The sequence below is a fragment of the Lepisosteus platostomus genome, chromosome 5, assembly GCF_059453375.1.
Source record: "Lepisosteus platostomus isolate fLepPlt1 chromosome 5, fLepPlt1.hap1, whole genome shotgun sequence".
Taxonomy (NCBI): Eukaryota; Metazoa; Chordata; class Actinopteri; order Semionotiformes; family Lepisosteidae; genus Lepisosteus; species Lepisosteus platostomus.
This window is the reverse complement of record NC_142615.1, coordinates 55,798,146-55,825,313: the sequence shown is the minus strand read 5'-3', so window position 1 is coordinate 55,825,313 and position 27,168 is coordinate 55,798,146. Positions and strand designations below refer to the sequence as shown.

The 27,168-nt window shown below is 49.8% G+C and overlaps 1 protein-coding gene and 3 non-coding genes across 4 annotated transcripts; 2 read left to right on the top strand and 2 right to left on the bottom strand.

Moving 5' to 3' along the window:
- Positions 1-1,078: 1,078 nt before the first annotated feature.
- Positions 1,079-1,845, bottom strand: LOC148669761 (uncharacterized). Its single transcript, XM_088632646.1, has 3 exons — positions 1,751-1,845; positions 1,600-1,673; positions 1,079-1,432 (listed from the first exon to the last, which is right to left on the bottom strand). The coding sequence occupies exons 1-3, from the start codon at positions 1,816-1,818 to the stop codon at positions 1,221-1,223; spliced, it is 354 nt and encodes a 117-aa protein (XP_088488772.1). The 5' UTR covers positions 1,819-1,845; the 3' UTR covers positions 1,079-1,220.
- An 18,869-nt stretch (positions 1,846-20,714) lies between these two features.
- Positions 20,715-20,787, top strand: trnag-acc (transfer RNA glycine (anticodon ACC)). The gene has a single exon. It is a non-coding gene; the product is annotated as a tRNA-Gly (tRNA).
- A 1,387-nt stretch (positions 20,788-22,174) lies between these two features.
- Positions 22,175-22,339, bottom strand: LOC148669759 (U1 spliceosomal RNA). Its single transcript, XR_015938069.1, has one exon. It is a non-coding gene; the product is annotated as a U1 spliceosomal RNA (small nuclear RNA).
- A 3,395-nt stretch (positions 22,340-25,734) lies between these two features.
- LOC148669758 (5S ribosomal RNA) lies at positions 25,735-25,853 on the top strand. Its single transcript, XR_015937746.1, has one exon. It is a non-coding gene; the product is annotated as a 5S ribosomal RNA (ribosomal RNA).
- Positions 25,854-27,168: the final 1,315 nt, after the last annotated feature.

Sequence of the window (27,168 nt, the reverse complement as noted above, 5' to 3'; positions counted from 1 at the left end):
TCGGTTTGAACATCATGGGAGCTGTTTTTAATAAGCTGCTGAGTAAAGAATATTTTAATCTTCCTGCTGTCAGTAGTATTGTGAATATAGTTTACTCTTACCTGACTGAAAACAGAACGTAAAGGAAGGGTTTCAGAATTCAGACAAAGCTTTATTCCCGTGCTTACAGTCTGAGTAATTGGAGATTGCGCTATTCTGTTGCCTATGGTCATATATGGGTTTTTCGCATGAAGCCATATTGAACAGTATTTCTCGCGCTGTGAACTTGTGCACACAGCGGTCCCCCGGGTTCCAGTTAGTGCGTAATTACACATCAATGAAAAACCGGAGGTGCAAATTATAGGTAGTCACAGAGGAAGACTAGGATTCACTTGAAATCCATGACACGGGACACTGAAGCAGTGGAGAGGCTTTGTGTAGTAAGCGTTCAGTCTCAATCTACACCATCTGTGCTGCTGGTAGAGGTAGTTGTGAACACCTGTCTTCCGGATCAAGTACTGGGATCTCCAGTCTCAATCCTAATACTTCTCATGACTGTCCACTACCACTGCTGTGAAACCAACACCCATAACATAAGACCTCCGAGATTCTAACTGTACCATTATTCACTGATGTTTGCACACCAGTATTGTTCCTCTGCTAAGGAAGGAAGGCCTACTTTACACCAAGCCCCTGTTGACAATTCCTTCCTTGTGTTTATTTTAGTCAGTTTGTGCAGTCCAGAATAGGACATCAGATCTCACTCTTACTGGGCACTACAGTAGCAACTCACTCCATAAGCACTACCCCTCTCGGAAACGGGAGGATTTCCAGTATATTGAACACCTCTGTCTCTCCCACAGTAAAAAAAAAAAAGTCACAATGACCTGTCCAAGGAATAGTGCGGCCATCTTCCCCCAGTACAATGCTTTATAACTCCAGCCATTTTCAGTCCTCATTGGCAGCAATACAGGAAGCATTCTTGAAAGTGGAACCCCCACAAATACAGTACTTTAATTTATTAATGGGTCTCACTTCCCTTGAATTCCTCCACCCCATTCAAACCTGTAAACCATAAAGAAACAAGGGCAGGCAGAAGGGTCTTTCACAGCTTTATTGAAATGTTGCCATTACAAGGCGACTGGAGGCAGGAGAGTCACAAAGGCCAGGCTAGAGCCTTCATTCAGGCACCTGGGGAGGAAGAAGGAGAACAATCCAGCTGAACTGCAGGACACCCACCCCTACAGGAGCTCCTCCTGCCAGACCCTACCTGTCCACTGGCCAACATCTCCAAAGTCCTCTGCTCCCTCCACATCCTCACTGGTGCTCTCAGCATCTTCACTGGAGATCTGAGGGTCTCCCTCCTCATCCTCAGTCCAGTCAGCTCCCACATCCAGAGGAGCTTCTACTGGTGCCACAGCCACCCGACTGCTGGTCACCAGGCTCCTGGTACCTGTGGACAAGTAACACCCAGGAGTGAGGGATCTGCTATACCCAGAGACCCACAGTCTACTCATCTACACAGTCCCTTTGTCCAGCACGGGATCATTCCTCAGTTGTCCAAGCATGGTTGTCTCCTCGGCAGAGATGCATCCACAAGGGATAGAGAACCAGACCCACCTTCATTCCGGCTGCCAGCACACCTGGACTCACAGCAGGCACAGACCTCATGGCCACCATACAGCTCCTCCCACCTGGAGGAGAGGAGGACAGGTGAGGCCTCCACCTGGCATGTCCCAGAGCACCCTCAGCAGGCTCCTTGCAGAAGTACCTCTTCGCCTCCCTGTTGTAGGTGCAGGACTTGGTCCCTGGTGTTGCTTTAGCAGGAGCCACAGCCATGACAGTGCATGTACAGCTCAGTCACTTCATGCTGCAAGAGGGAATGTCACAGCATTAAGGGATCAAGGCCAATAGAGGGACAGAGAAGGACCTTCTGCCATCAGTGAAGGCAAGCTGGCAGCTCTAGGCACTACAGCTGCCACAGTCTGGTTCACATCTAGATCATGGATGGAAAAGCAGACAATGGATCAGTAGAGCAAGAAGGCTGAGCAGCCTTTGAGAGCAGTACCTTCCTGGACAGCTTCATCTGGAAGAGGAAGGCATCAATTGTGAAGCAGAGCACATCCTTCTGCTTGGAGGGGACAAACCTGGACAGGCAGCCATCTGCCTTGCTGTCCACCATGCACCTGGGGACAAGGACAAGGATGAACCCCTGCAGGCTCTCGGGGCTCCTGCCCACCTCTCCTTCCAGAAGGGGCCGTACCCCAAGTTATCGATCACAGGGAAACGGGGCTGCGAGTGCTGGTCCGGTTTCTCGGTTACGTAACACGAGTGGATGTACAGCCTCTGCTCCGCTGTGGCAAAGTAGGCAGTGGCCTGGAAGTACATGGGCTGACCCAGGAAGTACTCATCCTTAGGAGAAAGCCGGACCCAGTGGGCTGGAGAGAGAGAGGCAGCATTAGACCTGCACACAGCACCCCCTGCTGGCAGGAGGAGCCACTCGCTCAAGGAGCTTACAGTTGGTGGTGAGCAGGACAAAGCTGTGCTTGTTTTTCAGGTCCTTGAAGAAGGTCCTTCTCCTGGCCCACGTGGGGACATAGCCAACTTTGTAGGAGTAGTGGAACCTGCAGGACAGAGGAGATGAGGGTCTTCTGGACACTTTCCCAGCAGCTTCTCAGCAGCAGCAGAGCCCTGCCTACCTGTTGTAGGAGCACTTGACCGGCACAGAGAAGGGAATGAAGTGATGCACAGGCGCACTGGAGGAGGGCGGGGCATAGCGGAGAGTGTTGGAGTACACCAGGCAGCCCTGGACATCCTGCGAGGTCACAGAGGAAGGGGTATTCCCAGGAAAGGCACTAGCCCTACAGTTCACATCAATACATTGCCTGTAGATGAAGACCCACTTACCGATCGCTCGGTACCGCACTCGTGAAGCCCGTAGATGAAGTAGAAGTAATGGCGTGTGGTTCGGCTGACGCTGCAGTTGCCCAAGGTCACCTCCGATGGCTGACAGCTGAAGCCGAACAGGAGCCAACTGACCCTCACGTACATCCTGCTGGAGTCGCACCACACAGCCACTGCTCGGGTGCCCCCGATGGCCGGGCGAGCCGGCTGTCGCCCTCGCTGGGGAGGAAACAGGACGCTCTTGATGTAGGCGGGTAAGGGGCGGCTGCCGGGTTCATCTTCTCCTTGTCGAAGTAGGGCGAGTACGCGTCTCTGGACACGGGAAGGCGGCGAAAGTCGGGAGCCAAGGACTGCGAGTCGTTCTCGCTTGCAGACAGGTCTTCGGAGGGCGCATCTGCCAGGTTCAAGTCCTCCAACTGGGCTGCATCTTCAGGAGCCGGGAGGTCGGCCTGGAGCGCCAATTCCCGAGAGTCCCAGCCAGCCGGCCCGGCGGAGATCAGTGCGGGGAGCCCAGCCCCTGCGCACAGGCACAGGATAAAGAGAAACGAGCGCATCGCCAAATTAACGTCCCGCTTAATTGCTACAGGAGTAAAATAAGTAAACCACAAAACCGTGTTGAAGTAAGAAAGCATAAAGTGTGAATGCGGTGACTAGGTTTTTATACTGGCAGGACCTGCTACCGCACACCTGGTCACACTACCGCTCAATCAACACAATCAATTACATACAGAGACCCGGATTGTTCTCAGGGTCTAATTAGAACCTGCTTCCAGTCTGAGGCGGGACTCCGTGAAGCCGCCTGAACACTTTCCCGTGTGTATCTGACCTCAGCGGAGGAGTTCCACGCAATTTCGACAGAATTAAATCACCCACACGTGTAAAATTTGCTCAGATTAATTTATTGTTCAATTAGTTTCTAATTTCCGAGGAAAGTGTGTTAAACTCGCTGTCAGACAGAGTACGGAACATGCGACACGTCCGTCCACACTTTCTTTTATCGAGGGGGCTGTTCTATCAACACGTACCGCAATGAAAATAATTTTACTATTTTTCATGTGTAATTGCATGTCATATTAAAATGTGTAATACAAGCATTTCTTTGCTTCCCAGTAAAGAAATACTGATCAGCTTTTGACATGATCTGATAATAATTTGTCTGATTTTCCAGAGATTGCTTTTGCTTCGCAGCACTGAGAACCTATGGAAGCCCGTTTCCGTCAGGGAGTAAAAAAAACGCACTATGGTATCTCAGAATTGTGACTTTGAATCATAGAATTGCGACCTAAAAACTCAGAATTTTGACTTTATCTCTCACATTTGCGACTTCGAAATAGCCCATATTTCATTGTCTGTCCTTTTGTTATTGTAACGGATTCGGGTTCTAGGGCTTGTGCCCTCGCCGCTCCCACCCTACTTCGTGCCTCAAACCCCGTATTGGCTCAAACCCAGGTCTTGCTGGCTAGAACCCGAATCCGTTACAATAACAAAAGGACAGACAATGAAATATGGGCTATTTCGAAGTTGCAAATGTGAGATATAAAGTCGGAGTTGTGAGTTACTAAGTCGCAAATCTGAGTTACTTAGCCGGAATTCTGCGATACCATAGCGCGTTTTTTTAACTCCCTGGCGGAAACGGGCTTTCATACATTTCAATTAGTCTGATCAGTGCAGGACAAGTTAATGTAGAATCATTACTATGTGTGTCTCTTGTTTGTATATAAATGAATGTCTTTGACAACTTAATGTTAGTTTTTAATTTAGTTTTACGATGTAGGTCATGCGTTAACATATGCACGAGCATACGAAATGTCTCACTCCTGATTCAGCTCATGCTCCATAGGAGAGAAGAGATTCCTCCTGCTTTTCGTACAATCATATCAGAACAGAAGCCCGTGTCGCCCAGCTCTGATTCAAGAGCGACTCGCATCTTCAGCCCTTTTTTTATTCGTGATCCTAATTTTCTTTAGTTATGATCAATATTGAACTTTTTCTAAATAAAACGACAATAATCAAACATGCAGGCAGACTTTTAAAAAGTATTAGGAGCTGACAGGGTGCCCCTTTGGAATAGTTGTCAGAAAATGTGAGAAAAGGAAAGGTACGTAAGCTCTCACACACAGCATTAGAGATTGGCATCTGATGAAAAAAACAACTACCTGTCTCCCCAGCATTTAAAGGTGCTGTTGTTTTGATTTTACATATTGTTAGCATTTTATGAATTGTTAAAAGATTGATACACAAATCGCTAAATAAGAAAACGTAAAAACCCTAGCTGTAAGCAATTGGCCATTCATATTCCTGAATTTTAAATCCCTGTGTTTTTCTGTATCCGAATGCCTGGTGCAGCTAATTTGAAAGCAGAGTCTACCATTTACTGTATTGCAGAAGCGTATTGTTGCCACCAAGGAAAAAAAAATCCTGAGTTTACAGGAGTAAAGGAGGAAACAAATGCAAACACCGTTTAGAAAAAACACACACGTCTCAGGCCTTAACCATGACAAGAATGGAATTTGAACCTAGATGAGCAGAGCACAATGGATTAGCAATCCAAAAACTCCTGACTCCTGTTTAATTTTCTTTTCGCTTGCTCGATTTGTAGTACGCTCCTCAATCCTTACAACCGATAAACAAAACGGCTTCATGTGCCACAGCATTCTGCTACAGGTACGGGTTGCACCGTGTATTAGGCGAACCCGAATTAAATATTTCAAATATGTGAAGAATTTCATGAAAAAGATCACAGCCAATGTCAGCAAATCGGAGCCTGTAGGCAGCTTCAACAGAACAAAACGATCTGAAGTCGCAATTCTTTCATAGAGTGTATTGTGACACTCTAACCACACTGTTGCTATTACTGCTACTTCTGCTGCCGTTGGTTAAAACTCTACTCAGCGGGCAAGTAAAGGTGTACAAGGAATAGACTACTTTGAGCCGTCCAAATTCCATTATGTGAATTTAAGCTTTTTTTAATTAATAATAGCATTAGTAATACAATGCGTGCTCAGAAATGTTACTTATTAGCTTATGAAGCAACAGTGTTTCGACAATTTGCGGTCTTCAAAAAGTAAACGCTGAAGTTTTTATACTTCCTTGTGAGCAGATCACCTTTGATTTAGAAAAGGAAAACTTACTCCCCTGTTGCTTTCATTGCAATATCTGAATCGAGACCCAAGCGCTAAGAAAGCTGAATAACGGCAGCAGAAGTAGCAGTAATAGCAACAGTGTGGTTAGAGTGTCACAATACACTCTATGAAAGAATTGCGGCTTCAGATCGTTTTGTTCTGTTGAAGCTGCCAAAAGACATATTCCCGATTTTAATTTAGATACACATTTTCTAATGCAGCTTTCATTACAAGACAGTCTATTTCTCGAAAGCGTGTTATGTAAAAAAGAGAAAAACGAAAATATATGCGACCCACTATGCCTTCCTCCAAATCTTTTTCTAGATCTCTTCGTCATACCTTCTCTTCCTCCCTGGGCCACTTGCCCGCTTCTCTCACTAAACCAGCATTCCGTCTCTTTACAGCTATCTGTTCCAAGACCAGGCTTTCTAACCACCTTCTATTCCTTTACAGATGTCGTCGACATAATATCATCCCTAAAGGATTTCGCCTTAAATTTAATACCTTTTCTTTTGACTCTGATACCACCCAGAGTAACACTCAGAGACTTCTAAAACAATTTTCTAGGAAACTAATGCTCTCTACCATTTTCTCCCTCAAAAAACAGATTATCCTTTCCGACAACAACATCAAAGAGGCTAAGGAATTTCTACGGCTGACAGCTCCACATCATCTTCCCTTCATAACTAACCTCATTAGATCTCTCAACTCTAAACTCTACCAGTTTCTCACTACAGAGAAGGACAAAAAACTCAGTCATCTTCTACAGAAGAAAACCATCAACACCCCGAACACCCTCACCAACCCTAACCTTGTTGTCACCATACCTTCTGACCTTTCCCTTTCACAGGATGAGCGATCCCTCCTCAGCAAAGGGCTCAGTTTTGTACCAGTTCCCAGGAAACTGGACATCCCCCAGACCAATGTCGACCTTAACCGCTTTTACCGCAGGATCCGTCTCAGAGCACATTTTGCCGACAATTTCTCTTCACAGGCAGCTGATAACAACCCGGTTATTGATGTCATTAACAACATTAATCCCAAACAGAGCTGTTGGACTCCCTCCTCTGGCCGTTTTCCACCAGTTGATTATTTCATCAACCAATGCACTAATCAAGCTCCCAAGGCACTCCCTATACCCAGTAAACATAGGTCTAACCTCACCCAAGGAGAAAATCAGGCGCTCCAGTCTCTCCGCAACAGGGATGATATTGTCATCAAACCAGCGGACAAAGGAGGTGCTGTTGTGGTGTGGCGTAAGGATCTATATATCTTTGAAGCCTCTAGACAACTAACTGACACTTCTGCCTACCTCCCTCTCCAACAGGACCCTACCACTGACTACCAAAAGGAAGTGGTATCCACCATTTCCCTTTTTATCAGCAGTAACGAGCTCCCCCAGGAGGCGAACCGGCTCATCATGGAACATCCACAGGTATCTCAATTTTACCTCCTCCCCAAAATCCACAAACCGGACACCCCTGGACGCCCCATCGTATCAGCATGTAACTGTCCAACTACTTACATCTCAGCCTTTCTCGACAGCCTCGTGAGACCGCTGGTTGAAGATCTTCCCTCATACATCAAAGACACCAACCACGCGCTCCAACTTTTTAATGATTTCCAATTTCAGGGTACCGAATGCTACATTTTTACCATGGACATCACATCTCTGTACACCGTCATTCCCCATAATGACGGCCTTACAGCCCTCAAGCACACGCTGGACAAACGCACAGTGCTTGATCCACCCACCCACACCCTGGTACGCCGTGCAGAATTGGTCCTCACACTGAACACATTCTCTTTCAATAATCTTTTTTACCAACAGGTCAGTGGAGTTGCCATGGGCACCAGGATGGGACCCAGCTATGCCAACATTTTTGTCAGCTGGGTAGAAGAACGCTTCTTCGCTTCCTACACTGGCTATGTCCCTGACCTCTACAAGCGATATATTGATGACTGCGTCGGTGCCGCCACATGCTCCAACGATCAGCTTGAGTTCTTCCTGCACCATTTCACCAACTTCCACCCGTCCCTCAAATATACGGTTAACATATCTTCCACCACTCTTCCGTTTCTAGACATCCACTTGTCTATCAACTACCCCCGACTGTCCACTTCAGTTTAATACAAACCCACGGATTCACACAGCTACCTCCTGTACAGCTAATTTCACCCCAACCACACTAAAAACTCTCTTCCTTTTTCACAATTCCTTAGGTTACGACGATTATGCAGCGACGACATCGACTTCGAGAACCAAGCCCTCGAAATGTACTCATTTTTCATCAACAGAGGATACCCCAGCAGTGTGATTGACAAGGCCCTTGCCCGAGCCAAAAACACCCCCCGGACCATCAACCCGATCAGGAACTCCCGCCGTAAAAACTGCATTCCTTTGGTGCTTCCTTACCACCCTAACACACTTCCTATCCCCAGGACCATTAACCAGAACTTTTCCATCGTACAGGATGATCCCTCCATTGGGGCCCTCTTTTCTGATCGCCCTATCATCTCATATCGCCGACCACCTAATCTGCGTAACCACCTTGTTCACAGCTCCCTTGACCGCCCTCAACAACCATCCACACCAGGCACTTTCCCTTGCAACAGAGCTCGCTGTATCACCTGCAAATACACAGCCACCACCACACTCATTCAAGGCCCCTCAGGACAATTTCCGGATCACCCAGACAGCATCTTGTACCTCCAGCAACCTTATTTACTGTATCTCTTGCAGTAAATGCCCAGCCATCTACATTGGAGAAACAGGAAGGAGACTCGAAGACCGCTTCAGAGAACACGTCAGGGCTGTGAAGATTAAAGATCTCTCCAAGCCCATTGTTTCTCATTTCACCTCTGACGGCCACAACCACTCTAATCTCTCTGTATGTGTTCTCAAAGACAGTTTGCAGAAACTCATACATCAGAAAGACCACCGAAACTAAAATTATTCTGCAGCTAGGATCACACATTCTCCCTTCCCTTAACGACAGACTACTGTTCTTTTAAATTTTCTCCATTCATTGGAAGTTTCATTTCACACCTCTCTGCACCCAATCTGACTTCACACCTCTTGATTGGCCTCTCTTTCTGTCCCCTGCTCCCACCTCTCACTCCTCCTCCCTCTCAACCTTTGTTCTCCCGCTACTTTACCTTTGCCTACTGCCCTGTCTCTCTCACACCTGAAGAAGGCTCCACGGCCGAAACGTTGTGTTCTCTTTCTTCTTTTTTTCAGCATGGAATAAACCTATTACTTGACACTGATTTATGCAGAGAGTAGCGGGGGTGGGATGTCAGGGCCATACGACACTTCTTTACTTAGAGAGTGGCAGGCGTGCAATGTCAGGGCCTGACAACACTGCTTAACGCAGAGAGTGGAGGGGTGGGTCTCAGGGCCATATGACAGTGCTTAACGCAGTGAGTGGCGAGGCTGGGATGTCAGGGCTATACGACAGTGCTTTACGCAGAGTGGAGGGGGCGGGATGTCAGGGCCTGACAACACTGCTTAACGCAAAGAGTGGAGGGGTGGGTGTCAGGGCCATATGACAGTGCTTTAGGCAGAAGGTGGCGGGGGTAGGATGTCAGGGCCTGACAACACTGCTTAACGCAGAGAGTGGAGGGGTGGGTGTCATGGCCATAAGACACTGCTTTATGCAGATAGTGGAGGGGTGATTGTCAGAGCCATAAGACACTTCTTTACGCACAGAGTGGCAGGGTGGGATGTCAGGGCCTGACGATACTGCTATACGCAGAGAGTGGAAGGGGTTGGATGTCAGGGCCATACGACAGTGCTTTACGCAGAGAGTGGCGGGGGTGGGATGTCAGGGCCTGATGAGACTTTTTTATGCAGAGTGGAAGGGTGGGTGTCAGGGCCATACGACAGGGGTTAACGCAGAGAGTGGAGGGGGTGGGATGTCAGGGCCTGACGATACTGCTTTACACAGAGAGTGGCAGGGTTGGGATGTCAGGGCCTGACGATACTGCTTATCGTAGAGAGTGGCGGGGGTTAGATGTTAGGGCCATATGACATTTCTTTACGCAGACAGTGGCGAGTGTGGGATGTCAGGGAATGACGATACTGCTTTACGCAGAGAGTGGCGGGGGTGGGATGTCAGGGCATGAAGAGACTTCTTTATGCAGAGTGGAAGGGTGGGTGTCAGGGCCATACGACAGGGGTTAACGCAGAGAGTGGAGGGGGTGGGATGTCAGGGCCTGACGATACTGCTTTACACAGAGAGTGGCAGGGTTGGGATGTCAGGGCCTGACGATACTGCTTTATGCAGAGAGTGGAGGGGTGGGTGTCAGGGCCATATGACAGTGCTTTACACAGAGAGTGTCGGGGGTGGGATGTCAGGGCCTGACGATACTGCTTTACGCAGAGATTGGCGGGGGTGGGATGTCAGTGCATGAAGACACTGGTTTATGCAGAGAGTGGAGGGGTGGGATGTCAGGGCATAAATACACTGCTTCATGCAGAGAGTGGAGGGATGGGTGTCAGGGCCTGACAACACTGCTTAACGCAGAGAGTGGAGGGGGGAGTGTCAGGGCCATATGACAGTGCTTTAGGCAGAGAGTGGCGTGGGTGGGATGTCATAGCCTGACCATACAACTTTACGCAGAGAGTGGCAGGGTTGGGATGTCAGGGCCTCACGAGACTGCATTATGCAGAGAGTTGAGGGGTGGGTGTCAGGGCCATGCGACACTTCTCTATGCAGAGAGTGGCTGGGGTGGGATGTCAGGGCCTGACGATCCTGCTTATCGTAGAGAGTGCCAGGGGTTAGATATTAGGGCCATACGACATTTCTTTACGCAGACAGTGGTGAGTTTGGGATGTCAGGGCATGAAGACAATGCTTTTTGTAGAAAATGGAGGGGTGGGTGTCAGGGCCATACGACAATTCTTTAGGCAGAGAGTGGCGGGGTTGGGATGTCAGAGCCTGACAGCACTGCTTAACGCAGAGTGTGGAGGGGTGGGTATCAGGGCCATACGACACTTCTTTTCGCAGAGAGTGGCAGGGGTGGGATGTCAGGGCCTGACGATACTGCTTTACGCAGATAGTGGCGGGGGTGGGATGTCAGGGCTTGACGACACTGCTTTATGCAGAGAGTGGAGGGGTGGGTGTCAGGGCCATACGACAATTCCTTACGCAGAGAGTGGCGGGGTTGGGATGTCAGAGCCTGAGAGCACTGCTTAATGCAGAGAGTGGAGGGGTGAGTGTCAGGGCCTGACGATACTGCTTTATGCAGATAGTGGCGGGGGTGGGATGTCAGGGCTTGACGACACTGCTTTTCGCAGAGAGTGGAGGGGTGGGTGTCAGGGCCATACGACAGTGCTTAACGCAGTGAGCGGCGAGGCTGGGATGTCAGGGCCATACGACAGTGTTAACGCAGAGAGTGGAGGGGTGAGTGTCAGGGCCATGTGACAGTGCTTTAGGCAGAGAGTAGCGTGGGTGGGATGTCAGGGCCTGACCATACTGCTTTACGCAGAGAGTGGCAGGGGTGGGATGTCAGGGCCTGACGAGACTGCTTAATGCAAAGAGTGGAGGGGTGGGTGTCAGGGCCATACGACAGTGCATTATGCAGATAGTGGAGGGTGTCGGATGTCAGGGTTTGACAACACTGCTTTATGCAGAGTGTGCAGGGGTGGGTGTCAGGGCTATACGACAGGGGTTAACGCAGAGATTGGCGGGGGTGGGAAGTCAGGGCCTGACGATACTGCTTTACACGGAGAGTGGCGTGGGTGGGATGTCAGGGCATGAAGACACTGGTTTATGCAGAGAATGGAGGGGTGGGTATCAGGGCCATACGACACTTCTTTTCGCAGAGAGTGGCAGGGGTGGGATGTCAGGGCCTGACGATACTGCTTTACACAGATAGTGGCGGGGGTGGGATGTCAGGGCCTGACGATACTGCTTTACACAGAGAGTGGCAGGGTTGGGATGTCAGGGCCTGACGATACTGCTTATCGTAGAGAGTGGCGGGGGTTAGATGTTAGGGCCATATGACATTTCTTTACGCAGACAGTGGCGAGTGTGGGATGTCAGGGAATGACGATACTGCTTTACGCAGAGAGTGGCGGGGGTGGGATGTCAGGGCATGAAGAGACTTCTTTATGCAGAGTGGAAGGGTGGGTGTCAGGGCCATACGACAGGGGTTAACGCAGAGAGTGGAGGGGGTGGGATGTCAGGGCCTGACGATACTGCTTTACACAGAGAGTGGCAGGGTTGGGATGTCAGGGCCTGACGATACTGCTTTATGCAGAGAGTGGAGGGGTGGGTGTCAGGGCCATATGACAGTGCTTTACGCAGAGAGTGTCGGGGGTGGGATGTCAGGGCCTGACGATACTGCTTTACGCAGAGATTGGCGGGGGTGGGATGTCAGTGCATGAAGACACTGGTTTATGCAGAGAGTGGAGGGGTGGGATGTCAGGGCATAAATACACTGCTTCACGCAGAGAGTGGAGGGGGGAGTGTCAGGGCCATATGACAGTGCTTTAGGCAGAGAGTGGCGTGGGTGGGATGTCATAGCCTGACCATACAACTTTACGCAGAGAGTGGCAGGGTTGGGATGTCAGGGCCTCACGAGACTGCATTATGCAGAGAGTTGAGGGGTGGGTGTCAGGGCCATGCGACACTTCTCTATGCAGAGAGTGGCTGGGGTGGGATGTCAGGGCCTGACGATCCTGCTTATCGTAGAGAGTGCCAGGGGTTAGATATTAGGGCCATACGACATTTCTTTACGCAGACAGTGGTGAGTTTGGGATGTCAGGGCATGAAGACAATGCTTTTTGTAGAAAATGGAGGGGTGGGTGTCAGGGCCATACGACAATTCTTTAGGCAGAGAGTGGCGGGGTTGGGATGTCAGAGCCTGACAGCACTGCTTAACGCAGAGTGTGGAGGGGTGGGTATCAGGGCCATACGACACTTCTTTTCGCAGAGAGTGGCAGGGGTGGGATGTCAGGGCTTGACGACACTGCTTTATGCAGAGAGTGGAGGGGTGGGTGTCAGGGCCATACGACAATTCCTTACGCAGAGAGTGGCGGGGTTGGGATGTCAGAGCCTGAGAGCACTGCTTAATGCAGAGAGTGGAGGGGTGAGTGTCAGGGCCTGACGATACTGCTTTATGCAGATAGTGGCGGGGGTGGGATGTCAGGGCTTGACGACACTGCTTTTCGCAGAGAGTGGAGGGGTGGGTGTCAGGGCCATACGACAGTGCTTAACGCAGTGAGCGGCGAGGCTGGGATGTCAGGGCCATACGACAGTGTTAACGCAGAGAGTGGAGGGGTGAGTGTCAGGGCCATGTGACAGTGCTTTAGGCAGAGAGTAGCGTGGGTGGGATGTCAGGGCCTGACCATACTGCTTTACGCAGAGAGTGGCAGGGGTGGGATGTCAGGGCCTGACGAGACTGCTTAATGCAAAGAGTGGAGGGGTGGGTGTCAGGGCCATACGACAGTGCATTATGCAGATAGTGGAGGGTGTCGGATGTCAGGGTTTGACAACACTGCTTTATGCAGAGTGTGCAGGGGTGGGTGTCAGGGCTATACGACAGGGGTTAACGCAGAGAGTGGCGGGGGTGGGAAGTCAGGGCCTGACGATACTGCTTTACGCGGAGAGTGGCGTGGGTGGGATGTCAGGGCATGAAGACACTGGTTTATGCAGAGAATGGAGGGGTGGGTATCAGGGCCATACGACACTTCTTTTCGCAGAGAGTGGCAGGGGTGGGATGTCAGGGCCTGACGATACTGCTTTACACAGATAGTGGCGGGGGTGGGATGTCAGGGCTTGAGGACACTGCTTTATGCAGAGAGTTTAGGGGGTGGGTGTCAGGGCCATATGACAGTGTTTAACGCAGTGAGCCGCGAGGCTGGGATGTCAGGGCCATACGACACTGCTTTAGGCAGAGAGTGGAGGGGTGGGTGTCAGGGCCATACGACAGGGGTTAACGCAAAGAGTGGAGGGGTGTGATGTCAGGGCCATACGACAGTGCTTTACACAGAGAGTGGCGGGGATGGGATGTCAGGGCCTCACGAGACTGCATTATGCAGAGAGTTGAGGGGTGGGTGTCAGGGCCATGCGACACATCTTTACGCAGAGAGTGGCAGGGTTGGGATGTCAGAGCCTGACAGCACTGCTTAATGCAGAAAGTGGAGGGGTTGGTATCAGGGCCATATGACACTTCTTTACGCAGAGAGTGGAGGGGGTGGGTGTCAGGTCCATACGACAGTGCTTAATGCAGTGAGCGGCGAGGCTGGGATGTCAGGGCCTGACCATACTGCTTTTCGCAGAGAGTGACGGGGGTGGGATGTCAGGGCCATACGAAAGTGCTTAACGCAGATAGTGGAGGGTGTGGGATGTCAAGGCTTAACAACACTGCTTTATGCAGAGAGTGGAGGGGTGGGTGACAGGGCCATACGACACTTCTTTACGTGGAGAGTGGCGGGGGTGGGTGTCAGGGCATGAAGACACTGCTTCCTGCAGAGAGTGGAGGGGTGGGTGTCAGGGCCATACGACAGTGCTTAACGCAGTGAGCGACGAGGCTGGGATGTCAGGGCCTGACCATACTGCTTTACGCAGAGAGTGACGGGGGTGGGATGTGAGGGCCATACGAAAGTGCTTAACGCAGATAGTGGAGGGTGTGGGATGTCAGGGCTTAACAACACTGCTTTATGCAGAGAGTGGAGGGGTGGGTGTCAGGGCCATACGACAGTGCTTAACGCAGTGAGCGGCGAGGCTGGGATGTCAGGGCCATACGACAGTGCTTTACGCAGATAGTGGAGGGTGTGGGATGTCAGGGCCTGACAACACTGCTTAATGCAGAGAGTGGAGGGGTGGGTGTCAGGGCCATATGACAGTGCTTTAGGCAGAGAGTGGCGTGGGTGGGATGTCAGGGCCTGACCATACTGCTTTACGCAGAGAGTGGCGGGGGTTGGATGTCAGGGCCTGACCAGACTGCTTAATGCAGAGAGTGGAGGGGTGGGTGTCAGGGCTATACGACACTTATTTATTCAGAGAGTGGCAGGGTTGGGATGTCAGAGCCTGACAGCACTGCTTAACACAGAGTGTGGAGGGGTGGGTATCAGGGCAATACGACACTTCTTTTCGCAGAGAGTGGCAGGGGTGGGATGTCAGGGCCTGACGATACTGCTTTACGCATATAGTGGCGGGGTTGGTATGTCAGGGCATGAAGACACTGCTTCATGCAGAGAGTGGAAGGGTGGGTGTCAGGGCCATACGACACTTATTTACGCAGAGAGTGACAGGGCCATACGACAGTGCTTTATTCAGAAAGTGGTGGGGGTGGATTTTCAGGGCCAGATGAGACTGCTTTATGCAGAGTGCGGAGGGGTGGGTGTCAGGGCCATACGACACTTCTTTACGTAGAGAGTGGCGGGGGTGGGATGTTAGGGCCTGACGATATTGCTTTACGCAGATAGTGGCAGGGGTGTGATGTCAGGGCCATTCGACACTGCTTTACACAGTGAGTGGCGGGGTTGGGATGTCAGGGCCTGACGATACTGCTATACGCAGAGAGTGGAAGGGGTTGGATGTCAGGGCCATACGACAGTGCTTTACGCAGAGAGTGGCGGGGGTGGGATGTCAGGGCCTGATGAGACTTCTTTATGCAGAGTGGAAGGGTGGGTGTCAGGGCCATACGACAGGGGTTAACGCAGAGAGTGGAGGGGGTGGGATGTCAGGGCCTGACGATACTGCTTTACACAGAGAGTGGCAGGGTTGGGATGTCAGGGCCTGACGATACTGCTTATCGTAGAGAGTGGCGGGGGTTAGATGTTAGGGCCATATGACATTTCTTTACGCAGACAGTGGCGAGTGTGGGATGTCAGGGAATGACGATACTGCTTTACGCAGAGAGTGGCGGGGGTGGGATGTCAGGGCATGAAGAGACTTCTTTATGCAGAGTGGAAGGGTGGGTGTCAGGGCCATACGACAGGGGTTAACGCAGAGAGTGGAGGGGGTGGGATGTCAGGGCCTGACGATACTGCTTTACACAGAGAGTGGCAGGGTTGGGATGTCAGGGCCTGACGATACTGCTTTATGCAGAGAGTGGAGGGGTGGGTGTCAGGGCCATATGACAGTGCTTTACGCAGAGAGTGTCGGGGGTGGGATGTCAGGGCCTGACGATACTGCTTTACGCAGAGATTGGCGGGGGTGGGATGTCAGTGCATGAAGACACTGGTTTATGCAGAGAGTGGAGGGGTGGGATGTCAGGGCATAAATACACTGCTTCATGCAGAGAGTGGAGGGATGGGTGTCAGGGCCTGACAACACTGCTTAACGCAGAGAGTGGAGGGGGGAGTGTCAGGGCCATATGACAGTGCTTTAGGCAGAGAGTGGCGTGGGTGGGATGTCATAGCCTGACCATACAACTTTACGCAGAGAGTGGCAGGGTTGGGATGTCAGGGCCTCACGAGACTGCATTATGCAGAGAGTTGAGGGGTGGGTGTCAGGGCCATGCGACACTTCTCTATGCAGAGAGTGGCTGGGGTGGGATGTCAGGGCCTGACGATCCTGCTTATCGTAGAGAGTGCCAGGGGTTAGATATTAGGGCCATACGACATTTCTTTACGCAGACAGTGGTGAGTTTGGGATGTCAGGGCATGAAGACAATGCTTTTTGTAGAAAATGGAGGGGTGGGTGTCAGGGCCATACGACAATTCTTTAGGCAGAGAGTGGCGGGGTTGGGATGTCAGAGCCTGACAGCACTGCTTAACGCAGAGTGTGGAGGGGTGGGTATCAGGGCCATACGACACTTCTTTTCGCAGAGAGTGGCAGGGGTGGGATGTCAGGGCCTGACGATACTGCTTTACGCAGATAGTGGCGGGGGTGGGATGTCAGGGCTTGACGACACTGCTTTATGCAGAGAGTGGAGGGGTGGGTGTCAGGGCCATACGACAATTCCTTACGCAGAGAGTGGCGGGGTTGGGATGTCAGAGCCTGAGAGCACTGCTTAATGCAGAGAGTGGAGGGGTGAGTGTCAGGGCCTGACGATACTGCTTTATGCAGATAGTGGCGGGGGTGGGATGTCAGGGCTTGACGACACTGCTTTTCGCAGAGAGTGGAGGGGTGGGTGTCAGGGCCATACGACAGTGCTTAACGCAGTGAGCGGCGAGGCTGGGATGTCAGGGCCATACGACAGTGTTAACGCAGAGAGTGGAGGGGTGAGTGTCAGGGCCATGTGACAGTGCTTTAGGCAGAGAGTAGCGTGGGTGGGATGTCAGGGCCTGACCATACTGCTTTACGCAGAGAGTGGCAGGGGTGGGATGTCAGGGCCTGACGAGACTGCTTAATGCAAAGAGTGGAGGGGTGGGTGTCAGGGCCATACGACAGTGCATTATGCAGATAGTGGAGGGTGTCGGATGTCAGGGTTTGACAACACTGCTTTATGCAGAGTGTGCAGGGGTGGGTGTCAGGGCTATACGACAGGGGTTAACGCAGAGAGTGGCGGGGGTGGGAAGTCAGGGCCTGACGATACTGCTTTACGCGGAGAGTGGCGTGGGTGGGATGTCAGGGCATGAAGACACTGGTTTATGCAGAGAATGGAGGGGTGGGTATCAGGGCCATACGACACTTCTTTTCGCAGAGAGTGGCAGGGGTGGGATGTCAGGGCCTGACGATACTGCTTTACACAGATAGTGGCGGGGGTGGGATGTCAGGGCTTGAGGACACTGCTTTATGCAGAGAGTTTAGGGGGTGGGTGTCAGGGCCATATGACAGTGTTTAACGCAGTGAGCCGCGAGGCTGGGATGTCAGGGCCATACGACACTGCTTTAGGCAGAGAGTGGAGGGGTGGGTGTCAGGGCCATACGACATGGGTTAACGCAAAGAGTGGAGGGGTGTGATGTCAGGGCCATACGACAGTGCTTTACACAGAGAGTGGCGGGGATGGGATGTCAGGGCCTCACGAGACTGCATTATGCAGAGAGTTGAGGGGTGGGTGTCAGGGCCATGCGACACATCTTTACGCAGAGAGTGGCAGGGTTGGGATGTCAGAGCCTGACAGCACTGCTTAATGCAGAAAGTGGAGGGGTTGGTATCAGGGCCATATGACACTTCTTTACGCAGAGAGTGGAGGGGGTGGGTGTCAGGTCCATACGACAGTGCTTAATGCAGTGAGCGGCGAGGCTGGGATGTCAGGGCCTGACCATACTGCTTTTCGCAGAGAGTGACGGGGGTGGGATGTCAGGGCCATACGAAAGTGCTTAACGCAGATAGTGGAGGGTGTGGGATGTCAAGGCTTAACAACACTGCTTTATGCAGAGAGTGGAGGGGTGGGTGACAGGGCCATACGACACTTCTTTACGTGGAGAGTGGCGGGGGTGGGTGTCAGGGCATGAAGACACTGCTTCCTGCAGAGAGTGGAGGGGTGGGTGTCAGGGCCATACGACAGTGCTTAACGCAGTGAGCGACGAGGCTGGGATGTCAGGGCCTGACCATACTGCTTTACGCAGAGAGTGACGGGGGTGGGATGTGAGGGCCATACGAAAGTGCTTAACGCAGATAGTGGAGGGTGTGGGATGTCAGGGCTTAACAACACTGCTTTATGCAGAGAGTGGAGGGGTGGGTGTCAGGGCCATACGACAGTGCTTAACGCAGTGAGCGGCGAGGCTGGGATGTCAGGGCCATACGACAGTGCTTTACGCAGATAGTGGAGGGTGTGGGATGTCAGGGCCTGACAACACTGCTTAATGCAGAGAGTGGAGGGGTGGGTGTCAGGGCCATATGACAGTGCTTTAGGCAGAGAGTGGCGTGGGTGGGATGTCAGGGCCTGACCATACTGCTTTACGCAGAGAGTGGCGGGGGTTGGATGTCAGGGCCTGACCAGACTGCTTAATGCAGAGAGTGGAGGGGTGGGTGTCAGGGCTATACGACACTTATTTATTCAGAGAGTGGCAGGGTTGGGATGTCAGAGCCTGACAGCACTGCTTAACACAGAGTGTGGAGGGGTGGGTATCAGGGCAATACGACACTTCTTTTCGCAGAGAGTGGCAGGGGTGGGATGTCAGGGCCTGACGATACTGCTTTACGCATATAGTGGCGGGGTGTGATGTCAGGGCCATTCGACACTGCTTTACACAGTGAGTGGCGGGGTTGGGATGTCAGGGCCATATGACACTGTTTTACACAGAGAGTGGAGGGGTGGGTTTCAGGGCTATACGACAGTGCTTTACGCAGGGAGTGGCAGGGGTGGGATGTCAGGGCCTGACGATACTGCTTTACGCAGAGAGTGGTGGGGGTGTGATGTCAGGGCCATATGACACTGTTTTACACAGAGAGTGGACGGGTGGGTGTCAGGTCCATACGACACTTCTTTACGCAGAGAGTTGCGGGATTGGGATGTCAGGGCCTGAAGATACTACTTTACGCAGTTAGTGGTGGGGGTGGGATATCAGGGCCATACGACACTTCTTTACGTAGAGAGTGGCGGGGGTGGGATGTCGGGGCTTGATGACACTGCTTTATTCAATGAGTGGAGGGGTGGGTGTCAGGGCTATACGACAGTGCTTTCCGTAGAGAGTGGTGGGGGTGTGATGTCAGGGCCATACGACACTGCTTTACACAGTGAGTGGCGGGGTTGGGATGTCAGGGATGACAACCGAGGAGCCGAGAGATCATTTCAGCATTTCGCGACCAACTCGGAATGACTTGCCTTTGACGCTTTTCAAAGCGTTCTTTGTGCACGACGACTGCGCCACCTAGCAGATACAAATGGGTTGTAGAACTTTGAACTAGCAAATGGAAGAGGGCTAAGCCCCCTCTCTTTTAGCCCAGGTTCGATCTGTCTCCCAGAATCACCAGGGCGCACCCACACACACACACCCGTGCCGTTGAAGTGCTCTGCTTCATTTCTAAGGGCAACTCAACATTCACTCCTACCCCGAGTGCAGAAAAGACAGCGTCCGCAACAACAACAGCTCAGGTCTCTGCACAGGAGCTAAGCTGCCCCCATCTCCTCTGCTCTGCGGCTCCTGCGGAGTGGAGTCCTGCCTGGAGCCGTGTTTGCAGGCGGCAGTTCGCTGCGCCCTGTCTGTGCGTCGTGTCCAAGAGCTCCTGGGAGGAAGAGAGAGCCCTCCCACTCTGGGGCTTTTCCACGGTCTGTGTGAGGAGGGGCGGGTGTGTCCAGTAGCTTATCAAGCGGAAGCCTGGGGAGGCGGAGAGCTGTGATCGTGCAGACCTTGAGGTGTCACCTCTTTGTCTGCTTTCCCGCCCCCCCCTCCGCCCAAGCTCTGCTCCAAAGTAGCCCGGCAACCCCTCACACCTGCACGTGTCACAACCTAAGGTGTGGTCATGAGACACCCATGGGGTGTCGTTCTGTTCTTGCTAATTGTTTCCTGCCCGTCGCAGGCAGGAGTCCATGCGAGGAAGATGCGCTGGACAGAGCTCAGAGGGCGCACCTGGGTGGCTTTCCTTCAGAGTGACGTTCCTGCAACACTCTCCCGCTACTCTTGGTGCGCTCATGCCGCAACACAGGAAGGCTGGAGCAGGTGGCTGTGGGCTCTGCGCACCGCCAAAATAGCTCAGTTGGGAGAGCGTTAGACTGAAGATCTAAAGGTCCCTGGTTTGATCCCGGGTTTTGGTATTTTGTTTCATCGCGCCCTTTGTTCCTCTCTCCAGCGCACCCTGCCTAAAGTGACGCGTCCCTTTCTCAGCCCGAAACGCAAGCAAGACACCAGCAGCGGTCCCTGCAGGTTTCCGTAGTGTAGCGGCTATCACGTTCGCCTACCACGCGAAAGGTCCCCAGTTCGAGACCGGGTGGAAGCAGCCTCGTTTTGCACGCTCCTGTACTTCACAGAGGTCTTGAACGACCGGTCATTTGTTCCCAATGTATTTCCGGTGCCTTCGTGCACTCTTGTACCAAACGCACGTTCCTTCTGTACATGGAGCCGATGATTTGCAATTGGGCTATGCCGACAGACCAGGACGAGCTCTGTCGGCTCAAAAGCAGCGCAGGACCTGCAAGAACAACAGAAAGATTAGCATCCAGCGGGGGCCTCTTAGTGAGCCCAAGATCTCATCAAGAATCGGCTCCAGCAACAGGGCTGGGCGCATTGTTCCATTCTCCGACCACTCTCGGTGTAAACAAGTCCCTCCTGGTCTCTGCTTGAAATGCACTTTCCTGCGTTTGCTTTGGTGTAACTGGCTTCCCCTGCATGGGCGAATGTGAAGAAGATCCTTAGTAAGTCATTGAAGAAAACCAAGAAGAGGTCGGAGTGGCCTCTGTCGTTCATCAACGATCCAGTCAGGCAGTACTCCTCCTATTCTGCCAGTATGCGGCTTCGAACCGGGGTTGTTGCGGCCACAACACAAATTCTGAGCACTATACGATCACAGCGAGTTACCGAGACATACACAGCCAGTAGGAAAGGATGTACTCTCTTTGTGTGACACTAGTCGGAAAAGTCCTGACGCTGCATTTCAACTGAGCCCTAGTATACATCAACCCTTCGACACTCTGAGTGCCAACTCTCTTGTGTGTTTTCTCCATCAAGCAGGTCATGAAGGCAGCAATTACAGTTTGCTTACATGACGCACGCACAACATGGCTGTATGCTCCCATATGGTCTAGCGGTTACGATACCTGATCTTCACCCAGGTGGCCTGGTTTCAGCTCCTTGTATGAGAACGTCTCAGTTTTGCCTCCTGCTTTCCAAAGATCAGCACCATGTTTTACGCCTCCCCCGAATATCGAAGCTGCCTCTAAATCTGCAAATGAAGATGAGTCGATAAACCAATTGTTTTTCGTATAACTATACATATATTCATTTAATACTGATTTCATTCATTGAGCACGGATACAATAGAGGTACAGCTATTCACTGTTTGACATGTCTGCACTGGTACAGAACCTAGCAATCAGAAAACGGGTGAAACTGTCTTGAGAATGAGCATACAGTACCGAGGCCCCCATGACCATATAAAGGCTAACCTCGATAATCAGCCTAAATAATGCAGACTACAGCAAAACGACTGACTTTGAAAAGGGAATGAATGTCCGGAAGGAGTAGTGTAACCAGCTTGAAATGCTTCTCCGGACCTCTAACTAAAAGAAACCGGGAACCAGCAGTGGCATCGACTCCTTTCGAACTGGGATCCTATCGCAGCTCATGGTGTCCTAACTCTCCCGTATCTGATATTGGACCAAGCACATCAGGAGAGAGCGCGAACGCAGTCCCCCACTACCAGAAATTATGCAGTCGAGATTCCCACATTTGGGGAATTCGCAGGGGTCAGCACAGCCGGAGTGCAATGGCCGAGCCTCGCCCTGGGTGAATCGATTTTTTAAGAACTTTATTTTCTTTTCACAAAAAAATACAGGACATCACAAATTAGAAAGCTTTACATTAATATACATACTTAAAACAGTATATATAATCACATCTCATTACATATTGACACGGTACCAGTTATATAGCAACAATTTATTTTTTTCTGGTGCAAATCACATTCTTTACTTAAACATGATAATGTTTTTCACAGTTTCTTGAGAAATTGACCTATGCTCTCAATTTCCCACAGATTTTCTGCTTCCTCCCTCCCTTCTCTCCACAGATCTCTGAGGTAATAGTTCTCTCGGGTGATGAACAGGGCCAGGCTACCTGCTGCCTTGACTGGGACCTCGATGCCTTTGAACAGCCCCATGTTCCTCACTCTCCACAGGGCGTCTTTCCCACTGTTCACCACGGCCCAGATCCTGTCAAACACGTCAGGAGGAAGTTTGACAGGAGAGATGCCGTTGTAGCGGCAATGCTTGTTAATAAGACAGAATTAGGCGGTGGTATTCTGTCCTAAATGAGGCCCCATTTCACCCTCCATCTTTGTGGTGCAGCCACAGAGAAAGTATTCATGCAGGTTGATTTAAGATGTTTTCTTTTGATAATGGACAGCTCCCAGATGGGGATGCACTTAGCTTAGCCTGGCTATCATGATCAATGGTCATCCATTGGTGCCTATCTGTCTAGGGAGTGCCGAATGGACATCTGGACTGCATTCCTAAGTGTCAAGAGTAAGTGACTCATATCTCACCTTGACCAACCAATCAGGGACTGGCAGGGCGTGGTAATACCACGTGGGTCTCTAATGCCCGCCAAACTCTCAACCAATCAGCACACATCTATGTCTTGGTCAAAAAGGGAGCGCAAGCTCAGATCGGGGCTCTCCTTGGCCATTTTCGCGCATCCTCAGAGACAATCACGTGACAACTGCTGTTGTCTGCAAAGGGACTTGGACTTTGTTCTAAGCGCGAGGCCGAGGATCCCATACGTACTCAGAATTCTACCAACGTGAATGATCCGCTTGATCAACGGCAGCCTACAGTTGGACCCTCATCGACAACCTGAATAGCTTATTCAGAAGCAGCGCTGGACCAGGAACGAACCAGCTTCTTCCCAGGCAAAAGAGTGACTTGTGAGGACTCGCGGTCACACTCTGTGCATAGAGACTTTCTACTAGCCAGCTGGACTGCTGGTAGATCTCCTCGGAGCAACGACTGCCTTGCGTGCCGCAGTCAGATTCCTCCGCCCGTCCTACTCCGAGCTGTACCTCAACTGGTTGGCCGGTAGCCAGAGGACGCCGGGACAACGCCCATTGGACAACCGCTGGAACAGAGGCTGCAACAGAGCCTGTCAGCTGGTTTGGTGTTCGTGCCGGGAGATTCCAAATCCATACACAGTGGATAAGTAAACCCCATGTTCTACATTGTGTCTCGAGAATTCAATTGTACCTCAACACAAGTTGTTATCAATTTAATTCATGAGTAATGTATTTACTTCCGAGTTTAGAGTAACAGTGGGTAATAACACTGATTAGCAATTTGGTAACCGAATGATATATATTGACATATATTCTCTGTTGTGTATCTCTTTGTGTTGGCATCTCTTCGAGATTATATACCTTGTATATTGATAACCCTCACAGTAAGGTCTGCCGCTCGTATCCAGGCAGACTAGTATATGTTTGGTGCACAATTTATATGAATAAATGTATCTCGTGTATTGAACCCGTGTGTGTGCGTTGTTAGTTGTTCTGACGATTGATTTTCTAAAAGCCACAACGAACAATTAATAATTGTCTCAGTAAACCCATCAAACCTCTACAACCATGATACACCACCATAAACTATATTAATTTAGGAACATAAACATATAGTGTAAACTGTATATGGCTGGTATTGGTAGTTTAAAGAAAAAATACACACCAGTATTCCACTTTCTTCCTAAACATTTTAAGCATCAAAGTCTTACATGTAGTAAGATTTTACCACGTTTCGGAAACGTTTTTACATGCTCCTTCTGACCATCTTAACTTTATATACTTTGTGAAAAGTCATAAGATATTAACATTTTCTGTGAATGTGCTCGTTATCGGAGTAAACAAAAGCATACTTTTAGAATTTGATTAATAGGGAATATAATATGGAATCACGTACCTAAAGAAATTAATAAAGATATAATTATTTTTATGTACTGTAGCTCAAATAGTAGTATAATATACTTTCTATGGATACATGTGCTTCTGCGCAACGCAGAAGCACATCCACAAGTAACATTACCTAGCTAAGAGAAGACATTGGCTAGCCATTATGATAAATACAGTGGAAAAAAGCAATTGGGAAAATAAGACCTGCTGATCTGTTATACATACCAGGAAGAGAACAGAATATGATTTTTTTCTGTTCGAAACGTGTGTTGTCTTTATGAAATTCATGTATTTTAAACGTTTAATTAAGCAGAAAAAAATTTACAGAAAGATACTAAGCTGATCACGAGATAGAAAGATCACCCGTTTTTCGCGCATCAAAAGTGGCTATTAACTTGATGAACTGTTATTAACTGGAGTCAACTGGGTGAAAACACATAATATGAACATGAAACAAAACAAAAAATAAAAATAAGATACAATCTACAGACATTAAAACCGGTGTCATGGAAATATAACTATCAAGGAAGCCACAAGAGAGAGTTCTCACCTGAGTAAGGTCTTTATTTCAATATTGGGAGCAACCAGAGACTCAATTTGTTACAGGCAGTACAGGGTTTTCATAAGACGTTGCGCTGGAAAAAAGCTCAGCGCTTTGTCCCTTCTAAAACTTCCACTTTCCCTAAGATAAAACGGATTACATCAAAAGGCGAAAGAAGAAGCAGTAGATATGTTATTCAAAGCTTTTCAGTTACTTTCAGCTAATTCTAACGACCCAGACAGCATATATTGTTTTGGAAAATTGTCTTCTAAAGTAACCTAAACAGTGTACTTTGTTGATGCACTGTTTTCTAAAATTCTGCACGTACTGTAGCACAGCAATTACATCCTTGAAATATATTATCTAAAAGCCCCAATATATTTATTTGCAAAGCTCTCTACATTTTAAGAATCAATTTACTTATTAGATTTCCACTTCAAGACTTGTTCGGCTGGCGTTCGGGGAGTCGCGTTTTTCAGAATTGTATTGAGATCGTTTTCCACAGAGCTCAGATGTCAAAGCACAGCAGCAGCTCTCCACAGCGATCCTCTATAGCGCCCTTTCTCCCGCAGCTCCGTCCTCATTGGAAGGAAGCAAGAGTGAAAGGCTGAAGTGAAATAGAGCGGGGACGAAGGCAGTGAAGAGAGAGAACGTGGGAAGAAGAGAAAAACGCAAGGGAAAAAAAGCAGCGTCGTAAAAGAGGTGACGGAGCTGTCCTCTCAATAAGAAGGGTGCCAGCGAGCCTTGCTCTCGCTTACGGCCACACCCCCTTGAGCACGCCTGATCTCGTCTGATCTCGGAAGCTAAACAGGGATGGGCCTGGTTAGTACTTGGATGGGAGACCGCCTGGGAATACCAGGTGCTGTAAGCTTTTAAGCGCAGGAGGCGCCCTATCCCCGCTCGCTCGCTCATTCCCCTGTTCACACGTGCAGTGCGGCTTGTCCGTCTGTTTATTTGTCAGCTTTGGCGAGACACGGGTGCTTGTGTATTAGCGTGAGCGTTTTTTATTCTGATCAGGAACAGTTTTACAAGTCTGCAAAGGATCGAGGAAAGGTTTATCGCCAGCTGAAAAGAGACACAGCGCTTCGGCTGTGGAGACTTTATTAATAAGGCCCCTCAGTAGTTGAGATCTCTGTTATACCCATCTAGAAACATGCAATCAGCATGTTATTGCTGAAGCAATAGTCACAACATTATTCCACACCTGGGTGAGATGCGGGTTATGATGACAGTCATGCTTTCTACACCTTATACTGAGCTCAGAAATGGACCAAGCGGACATCTCACGAGCAGATCCCTCCGCGTATAAGAAAGGCAACTTGTCTCAGCAAAAATACCACGGATTCACATCCAAAATATGATAAAAAGGCAAAAACCCCACACTTGGAATGCAAACGTACCCTAAAAAGGAAACACGGTTTTAAAACGAACTTGATTTTCCCCTGGAGAAACCTTTTTATGGACACACATCGCATCTATTACACATGTAGAACTAAATATAAAGATAAAACTTAATATAAGAAGTCATGACATGTCACACATGACGAAGTCTGGTCCAGAATAAACAGTTTACACTGACCCACCTTTATTTACCCTGGTCACTCACTTCTATTAACTGTTTAACTGGGTAACAAATTAATATTTGTTTCAATTTGGGATCTACACCTGGGAGCCCTGAAATGTTGGCCAGAGGGGAGAAGCTGATATTCAGACGTGAGAATATATTAAAAAAAAGGATCTGATGTTGTTTTTCACCTGTCTAATCAAAGCTTGTTCAAAAATTATCTGATTATAGGACACACGAGTTTATAATCATACTCATTCCACTTTTTAACCCCGTATATATGCACAATATGAAACGTATATACACTAAATCTCACGTGTGACTCCCATAATATACATTTCTTTACGAAAATTAGGAACACTTACTACAATTATCAACCCCCCATGACGAGGCAATATTTCATACCTTTGTTTCTTTGTGGGTTCAAAGTTCTGTATAGTCGTTTCACACGTAATGTTTTGGTAGTTATCTCAATTTTCCTTTGCAATTATCTCCAAGATCATCATCAACTTTTTGTAAAACGCTATGCACAACTGATATTTAAAGAAAGTCCTGTACTAAAACGTCTTCGTAGGGAAAGACAACTTTTTTTTCCTTACGTTAGTCGCTACACGGTTACTCA